The sequence below is a fragment of the Vombatus ursinus genome, unplaced genomic scaffold (genome assembly GCF_900497805.2).
Source record: "Vombatus ursinus unplaced genomic scaffold, bare-nosed wombat genome assembly UNPS02014811.1, whole genome shotgun sequence".
In the NCBI taxonomy this organism is placed as follows: Eukaryota; Metazoa; Chordata; class Mammalia; order Diprotodontia; family Vombatidae; genus Vombatus; species Vombatus ursinus.
The window spans coordinates 830,029-851,393 of NW_020954589.1; the positions used below are offsets into that span (position 1 = coordinate 830,029).

A 21,365-nucleotide genomic window follows, 5' to 3' on the forward strand; every position below is an offset into this window, starting at 1 on the left:
TTCTTTGATAAGCTAGAAATTAAAAGAGCTCTGCAAAAACATGTAACACAATGAATATCATTCTTGTCACCAATTTTTTTTGTTTTGCAAAACATGTTTTTCACAAAAATGTTACTTGTGTTAACATGTAATATGTTTATTATTTTAAAATAATTAATAAATATTTAACATGTAATATGTTTATTATTTTAAAATAATAAATATTTAAAACACATCAATTATCATTTCTAAAATAACATATTGATATAACCTACATAAGCAAAAACTCTTTGGGATCCTCAATAATTATTAAGAGTGTAAAGACCAATATGTTTAAGAACTACTGGTCTAGAGCCCATCTCTCTAGTTTGCCCACAAGAAAACATACCTTTGTCAAATGCTTTGCCAAAATCTAAGTAAACTACACAGAAGTTACCTGAATCTACTAGACCCAACCTTGTTTTTTTAAAAAAAAAAAAGGAAATGAAGTTCATCCACCATAATTTGCTCTGAGTGAGGCCATTCCATCCAACGCGATTACAGCTTCCTTTTCTAGATGTACATTAATCATTCTTTAATAATTCATTCTTTTAATAATATATTGTTGTCATTGTTCATCCTTCTTTCTAAAATTTTGTCAAGAATCAAAGTCAAGTTTGTTGGTCTATAGTTTGCAGACTCTATTATCTTCCTTTTTTTTTTTTTTAAATCATGCTATTTGCCCTTTTCCTGTCCTACATCTCTCATTATCCATGATCTTTCAGGGATCACAGGCACTGTCTTCACAATCAAATCTGCCAGTTCTCTAAGCTTCCTTAACTACACTATTTCTAGGGACAAGTAATGACAAACCTGTCTTCACTCTTTAGCTCGTGACCCATATTTTCCTTTAACTTGTAGAAACATTCTGTACATGCCTGTGTTTGTCATTTCTAACAGTCAATTCTTCCTTACACTCCACTAGTCTGTTTCTGTACTCCACACTTCCACCACAGAAACTGTACCTCAAAATAATTGATAATCTTATTCCTTGGCCTTCTAATAGATAGTCTTACAGTGGTCTCCCCATTGTTTCTCTTTCTACTTCTTCAAGTATATTCAGAGATATTTCATCAAAATAATGTTTGTTGAATCACAAGAAGCAGCTCCCCTGATGGAGAAATCTCTTGGAAATCTACACCAAAATAGTAGCACTCTAAAATCTATCTTAGACTCTGGGATGGATTAACTCTGCAAATCCTCTACTGTTTAAGATCATTAATTGTGCATGTCACAAGCTTGTGGTACTGGCTTCCCATTTCCAGTCATCTGCTCTGACCAGATGACCACCTTAAACATGAGTAATATTCTCCTGAAGCCTTACCCCTATTCTACTTATCCCTCTTCCTTGGTCCCACTCTGATATGGTTCTTCAGCTACTTAGTCCATTTTATAGTGTCCTTTGAAATGCTGATTCTGTTGTTAATAAACTACATCTTGAACATTTTCACACAACATTCCTCCTTACTTATTCACTTTAATAGAAACCTGGCTTTCCCATGGTCTCTCCATACAGCTCACAATTCAGATGACCAGAAAGCTATTCGATTTTTTGCTCCATCACCCAGGGTTGTTGTTGTTTATTCTTTATTCTTGAAGAGGACCATGACATCAGGGAGATGATGTCATGACATGCAAGTGAATTGGATTTAAGTGAGGCAAGACTGGGCAAAGTCACCAGCCTCACTCTCCTCCACAGACATCTGGGTCTAGTGGCAAGACATAGATTAGGATGACTGGAGATGGCCCTGGATGCAGTAGGGAGACCTTAACCTTTCTAAGCTAAGGTCTTTAACAGGTCTCAGTTTGATTGAAGCAAGGCCTATTCAGTGATTAAGGCTAGGTAAGAAATGAGGCAGAGAATGACCCTTGAATAGTCAAAAAAAAATTAATTTGGGAGGGGAAAACCCTCAAGGTTTCTGTCCAAAACAGAAACAATTGATATTTATGTTCACTCTGAGCCAATCAGGGCCTGACTCGTTTTTGCTCTTTATTTCAGCTTCCAGACTATTCATTATCACCATTCCTAAGGCACCTTTCTCATTCTGAAGACCATACAGTCAGTATTTGTACTAACTTCTCCCCATGTTTGTTATAGTCTTCTATTAACTTCCAGGTCATATTCCCAATTAGTATCATGACTTCAGTATTTGCAGCACTATCTTCCTCTTTACCCCATCCCCTGTCATCTTACTTCAATATTCACACTGACAAGATAAACACACAAAAATTCCTTAACCTGCACTCCAGAAATCACCCTCTTTATTTCCACTTCAAGCAGAAATGTCACAGTCATGCCTAGGACTCCATCACCTTTGGGAATGGCACAGTTTCAAAGATCAGGACATTCTGTTCTGTGACCACAGGCTCTTAGCCTACTTCCCCCACTTTCTCATGGACACTAAATTTATTCATCTTTTTCGTAGTCCTTTGCCCCATCTCTATCCTCTTGGCATACCTGCTCTATTCTGGCTTTGCTTGTCTTCATATTCAGTTTTGACCCCAGAGTTCATCATATGAATGTCTCATTAACTGCTGCCCTGAGACATGGCATGAAATAGTGGGAATAGTTAGGAAGACCTTAGTTCCAGTTCTGTCTTTTAGACACAGTGGCCATGCAGTTATGGGCAAGTCACTTAAGCTTTCAGTATCACGCAATTCTCTAAGAACAGACATTATTATAGTTTTAAGGCTATAAATTACCAGACTACATTTATTGGAAATTCTTGAGTCTGAATGCATTTCAGGTACTACAAATTTATGGTAGAAAATCCCTGCTGAGTCTACGCTGTTGATGGACAATCAACATGTCCTACTCTACTCTTAACAACTCCTTATTTCATTCACCATAGTAAGTATCCCAAACCTTTTCCTCTCAACCAGACACACACCATGCTCCACTCTTACACTTAGAGTCAATGACCCAACTTTCACTGAGACTGCAATCACCTGAAATGAACTCCCTTTGCTCCCTACCTCCAATCTTCAAGCATTCCAGTACCATCAACTTTTCTGTACTTCTTCCCTCTAGACTTCCCAAAAAGGAGATATTAATACCTGCACTCTTGATTAAATAATTCATTCCCAATGGCTCCAAGTGATTGCTCCATCTTTTCTTTCTAATGCATCTTTAATATTGCCATTGCCATGAGTTCCTTTCTATTTGCCTCCAAATAAGATCAGATTTCCCTAATCCTAGAAAAAAATCATTTTCTTCACTCTTTTTCTAGCCCATCCAGTTATTGTTCCATATAGTTCCTCCATTTTTAAAGTTTTCTTCACTTCCTCACTTCACATTTACAATTTGGCTTCTTAGACACCACATTCTTGGTTCTTTTTCTACTTCCCTAACAATCTTTTCACTATACACTGGCTTCTCATCCTATTCCTGACCATTTAATGTATGAATTTCCCAAGAGACTGTTTTTGGCCCTTCTCTTTCCCTCTATACTTTCTTTCTTGGCAATCTCGTTTGCTTCTACTGGTTTCCACTACTATTGTTGGGGAAATGCCTCATAAATCTATACTCTAGTCCTAACCTCTCTTCAGAGCCTCAAACCCACCTCTCCAGCTGCCTATAGGACTTCTCAACCAAGACACGGAGTTGTCAGCAACTCAGATTCAACAAAATTAAGCTCAGTTCCTTTCCCTTTAAACCTGCTAATCCAGTGCTCTTCACGATTTCTGTCCATGGTATCACCATTCACCCATCCTCTCATATTCATATCTGTTTGCTCGTCTTTGACTCTTCTCTCTCTCTCTTCGTTACTTGGTCTTATCAATTCCACCTCCACAGCACATCTCACATCCATTCCTCTACTCTCTATCCCTAATGCCATTATCCTCATTTAGTCTTCATTATCACCCAATTTGGTAGCTACTGCCACAGTCTTCTTACAGGTCTTTTTTTCTGTCTCCTCTTCCTTCCTCAATCCATTCTTCATACTACATTAAGCTCTTTTTAAAATTTATATTAATACATTTTGATTACACATAATACTTTCTAATATATACTCAAATATTTTTAAGTACATTCCCTGAGAAAAGGGATTATGAATTTGTAACAGAAAGGAGGGATATGTGCATGCGTGCGTGCATGTGTGCGTGTGTGTGTGTGTGTGTGTGTGTGTGTGTATGTTTTATTCTGGCAGTGTGGCACAAATGCTGACCATGATTGAAGAATTTTTTTGCTACTCCAAGTTCAAATTATTCTGCTACTAAATTCCTGTTTATCTTTGAAAATATATATAGTGCTTTAAGGTTTGCAAACCACTTTATACATACCATATAATTTGAACCTCAACTAAAAAGCTACTACCTTCATCCTTAGATCTCACATAGCACTTTGTATTTTAACTCTCTAACACACTGAACATATATTATAGATATTGGTGTTACTGACCTCCTGTCCTCCCCTCCCCATCCCCACTTCTACCCTACTCCTGCCACTAGAATGGAAATCCCTTAAAGTCAGAGATTGTATCTTAACTAGACTTTGTATCTCCTAGGGCTTTACCCCATGCTTTGCCCACTGTTAGCACAAAATAAATGTTTGTTGCATTTTCTACTGGTTTTCAGAAAATTCAAGGACTCCGTCCTTGATTCCTTGCTTTTCTTTTTATATACCAAGACCCTTGATAAATTGTTGTAGCTCTGCAGATGCAAGTGCCTACCAAATACCTATGCCAATATAAATCTGTAAGTATACATCTGGTCATACAGTTGATAGGATGTTGAACTTAAGAGTCAGGAAGATCTCAGTTCAAATCTCACCTAAGTCACTTACCAGCTCTGTGACCTTGGGCAAGTCATTTAACTTCTATCAGCCTCACTTTCCTTATGTGATAATAACTGGACCTACTTCACAAGATTGTCGTGAGGTTCAAATTAGATGACATATGTAAAAGTGTTTTGCAAACCTTAAAGTACTATATAAGCATTAGCTTGTTTTATTATCTAGTCCTGCCTAATATTCTACTTAGAAGGCATTTTTAATTAGTTGTCTCAATACCAATTCTAGCCAAAAAAATAAAAAAAAATAAAAAATAAACCAACCCAGAAAAGAGAGATCTGTTTGGTTTTAATCTCATTGTAAAAATGACACCAAATCACTCACTTCCCACATAAAAAGGCTTATTGCCATCTTTGGTACATTACTGTTCTGTGCTCAACACATTTCAGTAACCAAATCTTGTCATTTTTTTCTCATCTTGAGAACCCACTCCTTCTTCTCCATCCCTGCAATCTGTGAAAGACTCACTCTGGACTCTAACAATCTCTCCCTCGAATAATTTTTACCTCTTCCTAAGATCACACTATACCTAGAATCATCTCTTTCTAGCATCTTCTTACCACCACCACCAGCCATATTCTTCCTCACTTTCTTACTACTCTATGTACTAAGTACATCATTACTTAGAGTTGGAGTCTCTCCTAAAGTTCAAGTACAAGGTCCTTATCATTGGCTTCAGAGACTTTTACCATGCTATCCCAAATATCCCCATTTTTTTGATTTCTACTTATTAACTGATCCCACAGGATACTTCCATAGGATCAGAGATTTAAAGTCAGAATTGTCACTTAGTCTCACAAGATCCTTTTACAGCTGAGGAAATTGAAACCCAGAGTAGTTAAATGACTTGCTTAATGCCACCAGGATACCAATTAGGCATAAAATCCAGGTCCTCTTTCCACTATTATCACACTGCCTCCTAATCTGCTCAGTGGCCCCTTCATTTGATCATATTACTACTGCCGCCAATGCTTTTCCAAAGTAACATTATACACATTATATATATAGAATACTACCTGCTACCATATCCCTTTAGCCCTCCCCAGCCTAAAAGCTAGTCAACCTTAAAGCAGTTCTTCCAAGAAGTCATCCTGGATTAATCAACTGGAAATATCTTCCCCAATCTCATTCTGCCTAAAAATGAAGAAACTTACAGAACACATTAACCTTTAATACAATTAACATGACCTATACATATTATAAATATTGAAATAATTCTTAATTTAATTGAAATAACCTTAATAATTAATTATCTAAAACAAATTATCTTTACTTGCTGACTAGCTATTCTCTACACATACATCACTGTGTGTTAGAAAATGTGAACTCCATTCGGCAGAGCCATTTGCTCTGAGGATACTTTATGAACAATGACACTTGGTAAATGACAGTCTAAAATAAGAAAGCACCATCTTCCATGGTTTTTTCATAGACTTGCAGTGGCCTGTCTTTGTCCTGCCTTATCCCACTCCTACGACATATAATAATAGTATCAAATACAAATGGGTAATTAGAAAACTGGAGAAGATCTCAGGCTGAGATCATAAATAATAGGAGAAGAAGCAGAGCTCAGACTGGGGCCAGAAATCGGATCAGTCAGGCACTAAATAAACATTTATTAAGCATCTACTATTTGCCAACCCCTGTGTGTTCCACAACAGAACTATCCTTGGGGCAGTCTCATGTAACAGGAGAAATAAAGGAGAGACAGACAGACAGACAGAGACAGAAATAGACAGAGAGAAAGCGGGAGAGATAGAGACAGAGAAGTGACAATAATGCTTGTAGACAAGAAGAGATATAATGGTGATTATCAATTGAGAAAGGCACCAGCTGTCTCAGGCCTTGGAATCCAGAACGGCTAAAATACATACCAGTCTAAAATGGAAACTGAAGTTAATGAGATAATAGGCTTTACTGGTACTTGATTTGTTCTTTACCTCTTCTTAATCTTTGGATTTCTTTATATAGATTGTTTTTATATATTTGCAAAACAGTTGAAATTAGAAGGATTTAGGTGATTCTCAACATAAATATAGTATAAGGTCATGGAGCAAAAGAGAGTCATGATTTTGTTTATGCAGAACTAACAGAGATAGTAAAGATGTGGCGTAATTGTATCTAATAAATATAAAGATAACAAGGTGTCTGTTATAATGGATAAAAGCTAAATTAAGGAATGGCATTGGAGGTATTCCATAGTCCAATTAACACAAAAGTGCCCCCTTTAAAAGTAGCCACTCTTCCTAGAGCATAAATGTCCAGAGGTTTTCTTATCATTTCTAGCACCCTGGGCACATAGTGCCACCAGAGAAAATGAGACTTCTCTCTTGAAGATTCATACTTACTAACTTCAAATTCCTCAATTTGCCAGTATTTGTAACTAGAACCCAAAGCAGTTCATCTAGTTTTTAAATAAAAGCTGCATCTGAATGAATCTCTGCTCCTCCTAAGCTACATACCGTTGGTCATTTTTCAGCCATCTTTTGAGTTTCACCCACGCGCCAGCCACAAACTCAGGGCCATGGCAACACTGTGGTCAGCCTGTAATTCTGTCATCCAGCTAAAGAAAACTGCCCTTCCTTCCTATAGTCGGTTGTTATAGCTCGGCACTAAAACAGAGAGAGTGAAACAGGGTGGTTGAATTTTCTCTAAAAATACCAATGTCAGTTTTAATTGAAACATTACAGTGAGGTGCAAAGAGCCCAAGCTTTGTGTTCAGCTAACGGAAGACCATACAGGAGTCTCTACAGGAGCATTGCAAAAGGCTAAAAATAACAGTCCCAGGAAATTCTCTTCTTCATAAGGTAATAAACTCTTCTTATACAGCATCACACTTTCCCACTCTTCATGTATTTTGTTTGCCAGAAGGATGTTTTTAGCCACAAACTAAAGGAGGCAATATGAAAGAGAAGCAGGGAGGGGCCAACTTCCAAGGATGGACAACACGTGAGCAGAGAGTCTTTGAAGACCCAGGCACTCTCCCCCACCCCACTCCTCCAAAGGAGGGGAGGCTTTCCTGGGATTTCAGAAAGGATACTAATTTCGTTGTCTCGCTGCTTCAGGATATCTCTCAGTTTTTTAAATTCTTCCTCCTTTAATGGCACTTCTCCATCTTGGTCTTTGATTTCAGGGGAGGGTTCACTTTTTTCAGGAATCTTTCTTTCACTCAACAATTTCTGTAAGATGAAAAAATAAAAACTCAGCACGCCTTCTCTCTATCTCATTTTTCTTTCTTTCTCTGTTATTTTCTTCCTTCACAGGAAGAGCATATTGATTTGAAGGGACCAATGAAGTCAACTGAACAAATGTGACTGAAGTGCCTTTTATGCATAAAACATTAGGATCAGAGATAATGTGTTCTATTTGCTTATAAAACATACAGATAAGGCAGAACTTTAGGCTAAACAGTTTGCCTCCCCATAAGGAAAACCAGCCAGAACGGGGGCTACAGGTAGGGCAGGATCAAAACCAATGAGAAATTTAGGACCCAGCTCTCCTGATACAGCTTGGAAGACACAAGGAAGTACACTTTACGAAAAGTGGAGACGTCCAGCACAAGAATGACATTTGAGAATGCCTGGGAATATTTTTTAGATAAAAAGACATAACTTTTCGGGGAACTCCTGAGAGGCTCTTGAGAACAGTCTGGCTTAGCTGATTTCACTTTGGACATTTTGAATCTCGTTCAGGGATTTTAAGAAGTCCTTCTCTGTTACATCTGTAAGAGGCGGGTCCACTGTGCAGAGCTCAGACTAGCTGAAGTTTGAATACGACAAAAATGAGTTTTCTAGTATTCACCTTTCATACTTACCTTTAAATAATGGAAGCAGTGGTGGATTTTACGCATGTCAGATCCCACCTCTAGCCTACTCTCTGGATCTTGATCTTCCAAAAACGATCTAATTTGTTCCTCCAGTCTGAAAAAGGACAATTTCTGAGTAAAACTCATATACCAGGAACTTTAGAAATTCTGACAGCAAAACTAAATAATACTTTATCAAATTTTTAAAAAAATTACAAACAAGAAATTTCACCCTCCTTGAGGCCTACATAGTTAATCAACCCTTGCTTATAGATAATTAGAGAAAGCACTTGCCTATACAGATAAAATCTATCAACCATGATGCAAAGATTGGCTTCTAATTTCTAATTCACATAAACATCACAGTGTAAAAGCCCTTTGCTTTATTGAATGGAAATTTCCCAGCAAGTTTTGCTGTAATGTAACTTTTGATGTAAAATTAGAGATGGGAGTCCATGAAAAACATTCATCACAGGGGTTAGACAAAACTTCTGGTGACCTTTCTCTAAAATATTTCCTGTAAAATGAAAGGGTTGGGCTTAGATGCTCAGCTCTAAAGTTATTATCTATGACCCTAACAGGGTAACTAGGACTGTTCAATATGAAATTTTAGAGGAGATAATAGCACTGATCTTTTGAGGGGCTGTGCCTGCCTAACAGTTGGCTTTTCATTTGTAGCTCTTTGCCACATTTTCTCACTCAGGAACCTGGCCTCCATTCTTAGGTCACAGCAGGTTCCTGTATTTACTTCTCCTGTGTGGGGATCCCTGACTTGGCCCTTACATACTCTTTAGCTATTACACTCTTTCTTTTGTCTTGAGTACCCATGGTCTAATAAGATCTAGATCACGGGTGGGGAACCTGCGGCCTCAAGGCCACATGAAGGGCCTTGAGAGGACCTGGGTTAAAATCCAGCTCTACTATCTACTTTCTGTCACTACTTTGAGCAGGTCACAGCCTTCTTGAGCCTCAGTTTCTTCCCTTAGAGTACAAGAGAGTTAGACTAGATGATTTTAAGGATATTATTCTGGTCTAAATCTGTGCTCTTGTAATATGCTCCTTAAGCTAAGAATTTCAGAGCCTATTAACTAAATTAGTCCTTTAAATTTTTAATTTGCAAATTCAAAATTTGTTGGCCAGAGTTTATTAAGAATGGGGGATGAAAGTGCCAATTAACAAGACATCCATCTGACCTCTGGAAGTCTTCTTGGAAGAGACTTTCAAATTCCCCTACCTATACTGTACATATACCTATACTGTAAGACCTACAGCAAATCCTTCTAACAAAGCTGTCCTCATCTTAGGTTGGGGGTTGTGGTTGTGGTTTATCCTTCATTCTTTTTTTTTTTATGGTAAATTTTTTATTTATTTTTTTGTTTTCAACATTTACTTCCACAAGATTTTGAGTTCTAAATTTTCACCCCATCTTGCTCCTCCCCACCCTAAGATGGCCTGCATTCTAAATACCCCTTCCTCTAATCTGCCTTCCCTTCTATCACTACCCCCTTCTCTCATCCCCTTCCCCTTCAATTTTCCTGTAGAGCAGGATGGATTTCTGTACCCCATTTCCTGTATTTCTTATTTCTCAGTTGCATGTGAAAACATTTTTTTTAAACGTGTTTTTAAAATTTTGGGTTCCAAATTTTCTCCCTTCCTCCCTCCCGACCCACACCTCATTGATAAGGCAAGCAACTAAATATAGGTTATATATGTGCAGTTATGCAAAACACTTCCATAGTAGACATGCTGTGAAAAACTAACTCCATTTCTCTTAATCCTATCCTGCCCACCCATTTATTCTATTCTTTCTTTTGACCCTGTCCCTCCTCAGAAGTATTTGCTTCTGTTTACTCCCTTTCCCAATCTGCCCTCTTCTTTATCATTCCCCTACTCTCTTGTCCCCTTCCCTCTGTATTTTCCCTTAGGGTAAGACAGATTTCCACACCCAATTGAGTGTGTATGTTATTCCCTCCTTAAGTCAGATCCTATGAGAATAAGATTCACTCATTCCCTCTCACCCTCCCCAATTTTCCTCTCCACTATAAGAGCCTTTTCTTTTCTGTTTTTTTTTTGTGGGATAATTTACCCCGTTCTACCTCTCCCTTTCTCCTTCTCCTAGTATATTCCTCTCTCACCCCTTAATTTTATTCTCCAGATATGACCCCTTCATTTTCAACTCACCTTTTGCCCTCTATCTATCTATCTATATCGATATATACGTACATAAAATTTTTTTCCCCTCCAACTACCCTAATACTGACAAAGGTCTCATGAGTTACAAATATCATCTTTCCATGCAGGAATGTAGACAGTTAAACCTTAATAAGTCCCTTATGATTTTCTCTTTCCTGTTTACCTATTCATGTTCCACTTGTATTTGAAAGTCAAATTTTCTATTCAACTCTGGTCTTTTCATCAAGAATGCTTGAAAGTCCTCTATTTCACTGAATGACCATTTTTCCCCCTGAAGGATTATACTCAGTTTTCCTGGGTAGGTGATTCTTGGTTGCAATCCTATCTCTTTTGCTCTCTGGAATATTATATTCCATGCCTGGCAGTCCCTCAATGCAGAAGCTGCTAAATCTTGTGTTATTCTGATTGTGTTTCCACAATACTTGAATTGTTTCTTTCTGGCTGCTTGTAATATTTTCTCCTTGACCTGGGAACTCTGGAATTTGGCTACAATGTTCTTAGGAGTTTTCCTTTGGGGATCTCTTTCAGGCAGTGATCGGTGGATTCTTTTAATTTCTATTTTGCCCTCTGGTTCTGAAATACCAGAACAGTTTTCCTTGATAATTTCTTGAAAGATGATGTCTAGGCTCTTTTTTTGATCATGGCTTTCAGATAGTCCAATAATTTTTAAATTCTCTCTCCTGGATCTATTTTCAAGGTCAGTTGTTTTTCCAATGAGATATTTCACATTGTTTTCTAATTTTTCATTCTTTTGGATTTGTTTTACAGTGTCTTGATTTCTCATAAAGTCACTAGCTTCCAATTGCTCTATTCTAATTTCTAAGGAAGTATTTTCTTCAGTAATCTTTTGGACTTCCTTTTCCATTTGGCCAATTTTGCCTTTTAGGGCATTCTTCTCCTCATTGACTTTTTGGACTTCTTTTGCCATTTGGCTTAGGCTATTTTTTAAGATGTTATTTTCTTCAGTATTTTTTTTGGGTCTCCTTTAGCAAGCTGTTGACTTGTTTTTCATGATTTTCTTGTATCACTCTCAGTTTTTCCTCTACTTCTCTTACTTGCTTCTCAAAATCCCTTTTGAGCTTTTCCAAGGCTTTGGACTGATTCATATTTTTCTTGGAGGCTTTGGATGTAGGAACTTTGGCTTTGTTGTCTTCTTCTGGTTGTATGTTTTGATCTTCTTTGTCACCAAAGTAAGATAATATAGTCTGAGTCTTTTTGTGCTGCTTACTCATGATCCTGGCCAATTACTTGAGTTTTAAACTCTTTGTTAAGATACAAGTCTGCTTTCAATGTGAAGAGTGTACTGTCCCAAGTTTAGGGGGTTTGTACAGCTGTTTTCAGAGGTACTTCTAGGGACCTGTAAATTTTCAGTTCTTCCAAGGTGCTATGATAAGGGGCGGGGTGTTTCCTCTCCACCACCACAACAAGCTCCACTACACCAGCGCTCCTCCTCGCCCCAGGACCGCCCCTGAGAACTGTGACCCAGATCCAAGCGCCGGTAAAGCAAGAGATTCCTGCGTCAGCACTGGCAAAGAGATCCCTGCAAACCCCCTCTGATCAACCACTTGATTTCCCCTCAGTCTGTAGGCCAGAAGCTCAGGAAAAAGCCGTGGCCCCAGGCCGCGCTCAAGACATGTGTCTGAGACCTAACTCCTCTCTCACCATAGTCACAGACTTTTCCCACTGACCTTCTAAATTGTCTTTGGTGTTCAGCGGTTGAGAAGTCTGGAAACCGCCACAGCTGCCTGCGATTCAGTCCTCTGAGGCCTGCTCCAGGGTCTCTGTGGCCTGCGCGCTCATGCCGAACTGTGCTCCTCTCTCCATCCGGTGTGATATACCTTCCCGATCAGCCATCCAGGTTGTCTTAGGCTGGAAATTTGTTTCACTCTCTCTTTTTGTGGGTTCTGCTGCTTTAGAATTTGTTTAGAGTCATTTTTTTTAGGTATTTGGAGGGCTTTGGGAGAGAGCTCAAGACAGTCACTGCTTTCCCTCCGCCACCTTGGCTCCACGCTCCCATCCTTCATTCTTGAAGAGGACCATGACATTAGGGAGATGATGGCATGACTTGCAATTGACTTTGATTTGAGTGAGGGAGGGCTGTGCAAAGTCACCAGCCTTACTTTTTCTTCCACAGCCATCTGAGTCCAGGGGCCAGATATTCATCAGGACGACTGGAGATGGCCCAGGATGCAAAGTGAGACCCCAGCCTTTTTAAGCTAAGGTCTTTTCAAGTTCTCACTTCGAGTGAGGCAATGCCCATTCAGTGAATTGGCCTCTTTAAGAAGTGAGTCAAAGGATGGCCCTTTTAATAATAATAAAAAAATCAAACTGGGAGGGGAAGACCCACAGGGTTGCTGGCCAAAAGAGAAACTGTTACTATGTATGTTCACTCTGAGCTAGAAGGCCCCAAAAAATAACCATAAAGTTGTGCTTGGGCAGGGACCTACTGTTGTCTAATCCATGAGATGCAGGTTGGGGGAGTTGATATTTAGATCTCCTCAGTAAGGAACTCAGGCATAGACCTTTCAAAGACAGCCTGAGGGGACAGTTCTATCTCTGAGGCTAATGCAGCTTGGTGACATGGGAATAGGAGAGGCACTGCTCATATTCAGCCCTTGTCTAGCCTTTGAATTACTGAGTGGGGGAATATTGTGTGTGGATTCAGGAGTCTAGAAGGTGGTACACCTCCTGGGCTGAAAAGGAGGGTACTGTACTTAAGTACTCTGGGAATGGAATCCATTGCCTACCTAGGAAGGTGGCTCTTCGGGGATAATAGGCCATATGCTGTAGAGTTGGAAAGGGCCCTGGAGATTATCTAGGGTGGGCCCTTCACCAGGAGTTCTCACGTTCACACACTCACTAGAATGAAAGTAGATTCTGTGGCCAGCTATCCCAAGTTAACTCTCTGACCAATTAACATTAGGCTAGAAGCAGCAACTAACCAATTCATCCTTTTTGCTACTTCTTAAGGCAGTTACCTTTCCTATAAGTTACAGTCACTGCTTATGTAAGGAAGCACTTCCTGAAGGAAGAGTGAAATAGAACCCCATTTCATAAGAAAACATTGCAAGATATGAGCCTGCTGATTAGCTAAGTGACTATGGACAAACTGTTCAACCTCAGATAGAACAGAAGTTCTTGACATAATTCCTTCTTTTTTTTCTACTAATTGGTATGAAAAGGATAAAGAAGATGTAATTTAAGGGCTTGACAATTTCTGGGAGAAAGAGGCAAGGGTCTGGGTTGCTAGTCTCTTCTTGGAGTTTTATTCTCCCGTTAAATGATCAAATGGGAAAGACAAGGCCTCCTGGCTGCCAGGTCTCTTCTCTGCTCATGAGACCCACAGCCTCACTGGACACACACATAATACATCTTTTCCTTCTTACATTAGATTTTTGTTTTTCCTTATCAAATAAGAAGCTGGTCTAATCATCAAAATGTTTGAAAAACTAAATGCACCAAATGCATTCCAACAGCTGGAGTGAGCTGTAGACCCTAGACTTCTCAATCCCTTCAAGGCTCCTGGGTTCAGGTCTTTGTCACAGACACCACTTCCTTAGACGCCTTCCAGCTCCTTCTAACCCTTCAAATACTACACAATGCTTATTGAAGATAATTCCTCAAAGGACAAATGAGGACAAAAACCATGCTTGTTTATTCTTTTTAAAGACCAAGAGGGGGAAAAAAAAGGGAAAAAAAAAACTACGTTTAAATTCTAGAGGAAAACATTGATTGATATGTATCATTCAATTATTTTTGATATGTGTGGGAAATTTCTGTGGTATTGCTGAACTTGACGTAGTACCATCTCCCTCAGATTGAAAGTTGCTGGTATCAAAATCATAGATCAGTTTAAAAATTCTACAGAACTGCAACATTTTAGGTCTAGTTATAACATCAGTATTGGGCCTATTCATATTTCCTTATGTCTCTGTACTCCCTTTCCAGATCACTTCCTCCTTCACTTAGCCCCAGGCAAAGAAAAATGAGTCTCTGTGTATAGTTTACACTTCCAGTATTAGCCAGTAGGAATTTAGCTCTAATAGAGTGGGTAGAAAGGGCAGAGCTAGCTTACTAAATTTGTTTAGTAACCTTGTTAGTCATAGATTTTTTTAAGAGTTTGGGCAACATAGTTTCTATAAAGGAAAATCATACCTCCATAACCTCTGTTTTTTGAGAAGCAAATAAATAGAAAAGGGAGAATCAGAGGAAGGGGTAAGGGGAGGGAAGAAAATGATAATTTATTCAGACCCCCTTTGAAAATGTTCTAAACCAAAGGTTATTGAAATTAAAAAAAAAACTGAGTTACTAGAGTTTCTGATAGGAAACAAAGCATAGAGATAAATAGAGATATCTTTAGATGAAGAAGTATAAACAATGAATCCCTTAAGGAATTGGTGCTGGATTTCATCTTAGTTATATACACAAATAACTTAGAGGAGTAAGTACACTGACAATGGGTGGCTGGAACCCAGAAAACCACTCAGCCCTGTTTGAGGGGTTGGAAACTTCACTGGCAAGATGCACAAGAAGTATTCACAGAATGAAGAGGGAAACCAGTGCTTGGAGGGGGGAGAAAAAGGCTGGCTTATGATTCCACTCTAAAAATAAGAAGTACAGGAAGGTATACTCACTCTATCAACAGGAAGAACGGTGAAAGATGGACTATCAGTGGGGCATTAAGGTCAGCAACACCTGATGGGATAACAAGGTCATTGTCCATCTGTGGGGCTGAAAGGTTAGGAAAAAGTCATATTCTGGAAGATGGGGAGAAAGAATCTTTCTTTGATGCAAAAGAGTGCTTGAAATCGTGTAGGCCAAAAAGAACAAGATCTCATTTTAAGGAAGTTTTTTTTTCTTAAAAAGTTCTTGCAACTGATTAGCAGATAAGAGGCTCTATCCTTTTTCTTTCTGTTTGCAAGTCGGGTACCACATTTCAGGGATACTGCTATTCAAGAAGAGAGGAAAGGAAGGAAGAAGCATTTATATAGTACTAATGTGCTAGGTATATAATAAGCGCTTTTTATAAATGTTATTTCATTTGATTTTCACAACAACCTTGTGAAGTAGGTGCTATCCCTATTTTATAGATAAGGAAACAGGTTAAATGACCTGTCTAGGGTCATATAGCTAGCATATATCTGAGTCCAGATTTGAACTTAGGTCTTCATGACTCCAGGCTCAATGATCTATCCACTGTGTCACCAAGTAAATGTTACAAATAGCTTAATGGGACCTCATAGGCTCAGAAAGCCAATCTTAGACTTATGGAGCTATAAGGACCTTAGAAATAATATATTTTCTTGATCTTACAGATGAAAAACTGGGGTTCTAAAAGGTTAGGGTTCTAAAAGTCTAGTGCTCTTTCCATTCTACCACAGTGCTTCTTACTTCTTGGTCCTCTGGATACCAATGACAGTGTTGTGTTGCAGAGCAGATACAAAGGAATTTCCAGTAGTGATACAAGATCTAGGCTCTCACATCCTCAACCCATATCCTGACAAGCTAAAGAAATAGACTGATCCTAAATTGATTCCTGAAATGAACATCTCTCTTCAAAAAGTGTTGATGAAGATGTTTTGAATTCCTTGACCAGAGCGTGGACTGTAAGAAGGAATGGAGCCCATTTGATAAAGAAAGGACAAAATGTTTTGGGGAACATCCTGTTAATCTAGGTATCTAATGGGAACAGATGAACAAACTTCAGAACTAAATACACTCACTGTATAGTAGTACAGGCAGAGCTCTGAATTCCATAGTGCTTTAATCGGAACAAGGGAAGAACTGGCAAGGAAGACCTATGACTATTAAACACAAAGAGTATGAGAATTAAATACTAAGGGATGAAGGATAATAGTCATAATATCAACAAGGTCATCAAATTATAACAGGTGTGATTAGAAAATTAGATGATAACAACAAATACTAGTAATTGTGGACTAGCTAGGTGATCTTCTTGGAAAAGTTATTGATTTCTTTGAGCCTCAATTTCTACTTTGTAAATTGGGGATAACTATTTAGTTGAAGGTTGCAGACTGGGTCATTTTTAGGCTCCTTCTAAATCTAAAATGCCTCAAAGTGAGATAAGGAACATGTTTCCCTGTATATGAAGACTATATACACATAAATTAGTTAGTGGTCCACTGGTAGTATTTTCATTTTCAGAGTGAGTGATTCAGGTTCAGCTGTTGGCCAGAACATTTAACTTTTTGAGGTAATGGTATAGGGAAAAGCATTAGACTTGCAGTCAGAAAAGTTGGTGTTTATTCTTATATGTCACTTTGGGCAATTCATTTGATCCCTTTGAGCCTTAGTTTCTTCATTTGTAAAATGGGAATGGTAATACTTAGATTACCTACCTCATAGGGTTGCTGTGAGTAAAAGACTTATAAATCCTAAGGAACCATAAATATAGCAGCTGCTGCTGCTATGACCATTATTCTGACAAGTTAAGTAATATGAAAACTACATGTGACACCCCTCCTTGGAAAAAAAAGGAGTGGTGTTAAATGATGTTTCTATAATTTATAATCCCCTTTACCAAAGGGCAAGATTTTTCTAAAAATTAATTTTACTTAAAAAAAATTATTATCTTTCCTTCTTATCGCTCCACCCTAAACTGAACAATTTTTTAAAAAGTCATAACAAAGAGAATAGTGTAGCAAAACAAATTCCCATAATGGCAATGTCTAAAAATTTATGTTTCATTCCACATTAAGTTTATCATATTTCTGGCAGGAGGTGAGCTTCCTCTTCAGTTCTTTAACCAACCTGGCTATATATAGCTAGGTATCAATGTGCCAATAATGAATCCCATATGTGGTCACATATATTCAAATTTACACTATTTGAAGCATAATTATGTAAAATATGGTAATTGGTTGTAGGACAATGGAAATAATAGGGACCTAATATGAAATGTATGTCTAAATCTAATTTCTGCCAAATTGCTTTTCAGTGTTCCCAAGAGTTTGTCAGATAGCAAATCCTTACTTAAGTAACTGGAGTCTTTCGGTTCATGGAACACTATGCTACAGTGTTGGCTTTTATAGGTTTTGTGCCTAATTTGTTATGATAATCAGCCTATTTTTTTAAACCAGTGCCAAATTGTTTGAATGATTATTGCTTTGTAGTACTTTGTGGTATTGCTTTGAGATCTTGTATGAATTGGTAGATACCCTTCCTTGCCACATTTTTCTCCATTATTATCCTTAAGATTTTTGACCTTCTGTTCCTCCATGTTTCTTTCATTATTATATTTTTCTAGCTCTATAAAAATATTTCGTTGGCAGTTTGGTTGTATAGCATTGAATAAATTAATTGAAGTGTCATTTTTACTACATTGGCATAACTTATCCATAAACAATTAATATTTCTCCAATTACTGTATTCCTGCAAAGAGAGTTTTGTAGTTGGATTCATATGGCTTTGGGATGGGTTGTGGTAGACGCTAAAATATTTATATTTTCTATGGTTATTTTGAATGGAATACCTCTTTCCAGCTATTCCTATTGGGTTTTGTTGGTAACATGCAGGAATCCTGATGATTTTCAGAGATTTATTTTGTATCTTACAACTTTGTTATTTTTGTTTGTTATTTCAATTTATTTTAGTTGAATCTTTAGGGTTTTCTAAGTAAATCATCATCCAATCTAAAAAAGTGATAATTTTATTTATTTTTGTTGCTTTATGTTTATTTCTTTGATTTCTATTTCTAGTCTTATTGCTACACGACAGAAAAAGTAAAGTTCTTCCTTTTTATAACATTATCAATATATTTATCATGATATTTAGTCAATAAATTTGGTGTTTCCATGGCAGATATTTTCTTCCTTGACTGACTTTTCAAGTACTTAAACAACACAATTAAACAAGATAATAAAATCAGTTTCCTGTTAGCCATTTAAAAAAAAAATGTTTTCTCAAAAAGTCTCTCAGGGGTTCCAGTAGTCCTTATTTTGTCCCTGCCTACATATTTAGATTTATTTTATGGTGTATTCATTTTTTAAAACAAACATCACTGGGACAATACATGGTGGACTGAGTGCTAAACCTTGAAGCCAAGACCAGTTGGAGTCTCAGATCCTGTCTAGAACATACTGACAGTGTGACACAGACAAATCACTTAACTTCTTCTGTCTGGAGATCCCTATACAAAAGATAACAAAGGTCCAGTCACTATTCCTATTCCTGTACTCTACACTTTCCATAATGGGGAAAAATTGAAGTCTAAGATTACAATAACTCAGGTTATGACCCAAGGAAGCTATATAAACATTTCTCAGGGTGATTAGTTGCCTGTTTGTTTTGTCATTGTTATTTTTAGGTTTTGGTGAAAACTTTGTTCTCAATTTGCTTTAAAGTGGTTATTTAGAAGGTTTCAACAATTCCGTGGTCTGTTGGTATCATATATATTGCACACTCCTCCCCCTCTTACTTTTCTGGCTTCTGCAATAAGTGACAGGCACTAGTGGTTCCTAATGCAAAAAGGAATGAAAAATTCAATATCAAGTACTCCACTTGGAATGAACTCCTAAAAACAGAAAAGACTATAATGTTTATCTTTCCAGTGATACAGAAGAAATTCACATGTACATTCCTTTAATATAAATTTTAGTTATGTAGATTTCTTTTACTTCCAAGAAGGCATAACCACACATGGAGCTCATAACAGATATGTACAATCACTTGATGATTTAGGGATTAATAGACAATCTGAAAAATTCATATAAAAATCTAGATTAATTGTACATATTGACTACCTTTCTTAGGCAAAACTGTCTTATTTTTTTAAATGCAGTTAGGTTTATCTTCCCTCATTTTAACAATCTGCATAATCTCTTAATTCAATGTTTTAAAAATGAAATTATATTTGATGGAATATAGAAGATTAAAAATATATAAATAATTTTTATGGTAGAGCCTTTTATACCATGAAGAAGCTCTATTATGAAGAGACAAATGAGAAATTTAAAAATCTAGGTTCTCATCTTTTTAGTTTTCTTAGAATATATAGGATATATCTCAGTACTGATAAATATATTTAGGCACATGCCTAGTGGCCCAGAAATAATAACTTTAATCAACAAGTATGCAATTTAAAAAATTAGCTGATAAAAATGAGGTTAAAAATCAAATCATCCAATATATTTTGATGAATAATTCCTAATTACATGTATATTTTGTGAACTGCTTTTTAGTTTTAGACAGAACTTATGTATGTTTTATGTAAATGTGGATAACTTACACAAATGTAAATTCATGATGAGAAAATAATTTATTAGAAACAGATCACGGTGGGGCACAGCCTGAATAGGGTAGCTTTCAGGATAGCAGAGAACAAGAAGGTATGAAAGATAAGAGAGATTACTACTTTTCCCTTGTCACTTTTGGCAATATTATTATGCCCTCATTGTCTTAGGAAGAAATTGGAGATCTTAAGAGGACAGAGAGTGTTTTCATCACTGCTTCAGATCAAAGGGAAGGGTTTCAGAAGAAAAAGCCAATTTGGGAAGTGAACAGCTGGTTAAGAAGATTGTGTCTCAGAATGAGATTTCAACCACAGCATAAGAACAGGAATTTCCAGCCCCTGGATAAGGAAGGAGCACACCTAATATGGCTAGGTAAGAAAGCATTTGTTTAGAGACTTGTGTATCTTGTATATCTACTTAAAAGGACTTTAAAAGGGAAAACAGGGGGAAGAAAGCCGACCTATGTGTATTCTGAAAGAGGTTAGTTATAATATAAAAACTGCAATAAAGGTACCCCCAAATTTATAGGAGACAAAATCCAAGGAAGGAACTAATAGTAAAAACAATGGCTTCCCATGTCCATATACAAATATACAAATTACAGGGAACAAGCAGGGTTAAATGAGATCTTAATACAAGAAAGAGATGACATAAATATCAGAGTGGGATGGAATTCATGAACTTGAAAGGTATAGGATAGTTTAAAAGACACAGAATAGGTTTAAAAAAGTAAAAAGAGAAAATGAGGCAAGGAGGAGAGGGTAATATTGTGTATTAAGAAAATATAATAGGGGAAAACATCTAGGAATCAGGGAGTGATCTTCATCTGGATGAAGATCAGTAGAGGAAAAAATGGAAGTGACATTTTCATTAGAGACCATCTAGACAGAAACAGGAAAAGAGATGAGCAGTTTGGGAAAGGGAACACAAGCTTGTCATCAAAGCAGGTCTCTGATTTTTCACTTTCCTCTACTCCTTCTCCCCTCTTATCTAATCAGTTCCAGAGTCTTGTCAATTCCACCTCCTCAACATCACTCCCAGCTGTCCCCTTCTCTCTGCTCACAACATGACAACCATGGCCCAGGCCCTCAAACACCACTCATTTGGACTACTACAAGACTCTCCCAATTTGTCTCCCTATACTAAACCTCTACCTTTTGCAGTCCCTGTTCCACATGGCTGCCATATTGATAGATGTACTTGAACATGAAGGATCATGTCATTCCTCTGCTCAAGAAGTTCCCACTGCCTTCAGAAGCCTAAACCAAGTCATCAATGAGTGAATGATTGAAAAATCATTTGTTAA

The 21,365-nt window shown here is 37.5% G+C and overlaps 1 protein-coding gene across 2 annotated transcripts in view; it reads right to left on the bottom strand.

Moving 5' to 3' along the window:
• The window catches only part of LOC114053478 (kinesin-like protein KIF6), a 451,087-nt gene that overhangs the window by 234,036 nt on the left and 195,686 nt on the right, over positions 1 to 21,365 (bottom strand). For both annotated transcript variants that reach the window (XM_027876578.1, XM_027876577.1), the window contains 2 exons: positions 8,625 to 8,730; positions 7,851 to 7,989 (listed from right to left, as the gene is read on the bottom strand). In XM_027876578.1, the coding sequence (XP_027732379.1) occupies positions 7,851 to 7,989; positions 8,625 to 8,730 (245 nt within the window). The remainder of the gene's footprint in view (positions 1 to 7,850; positions 7,990 to 8,624; positions 8,731 to 21,365) is intronic.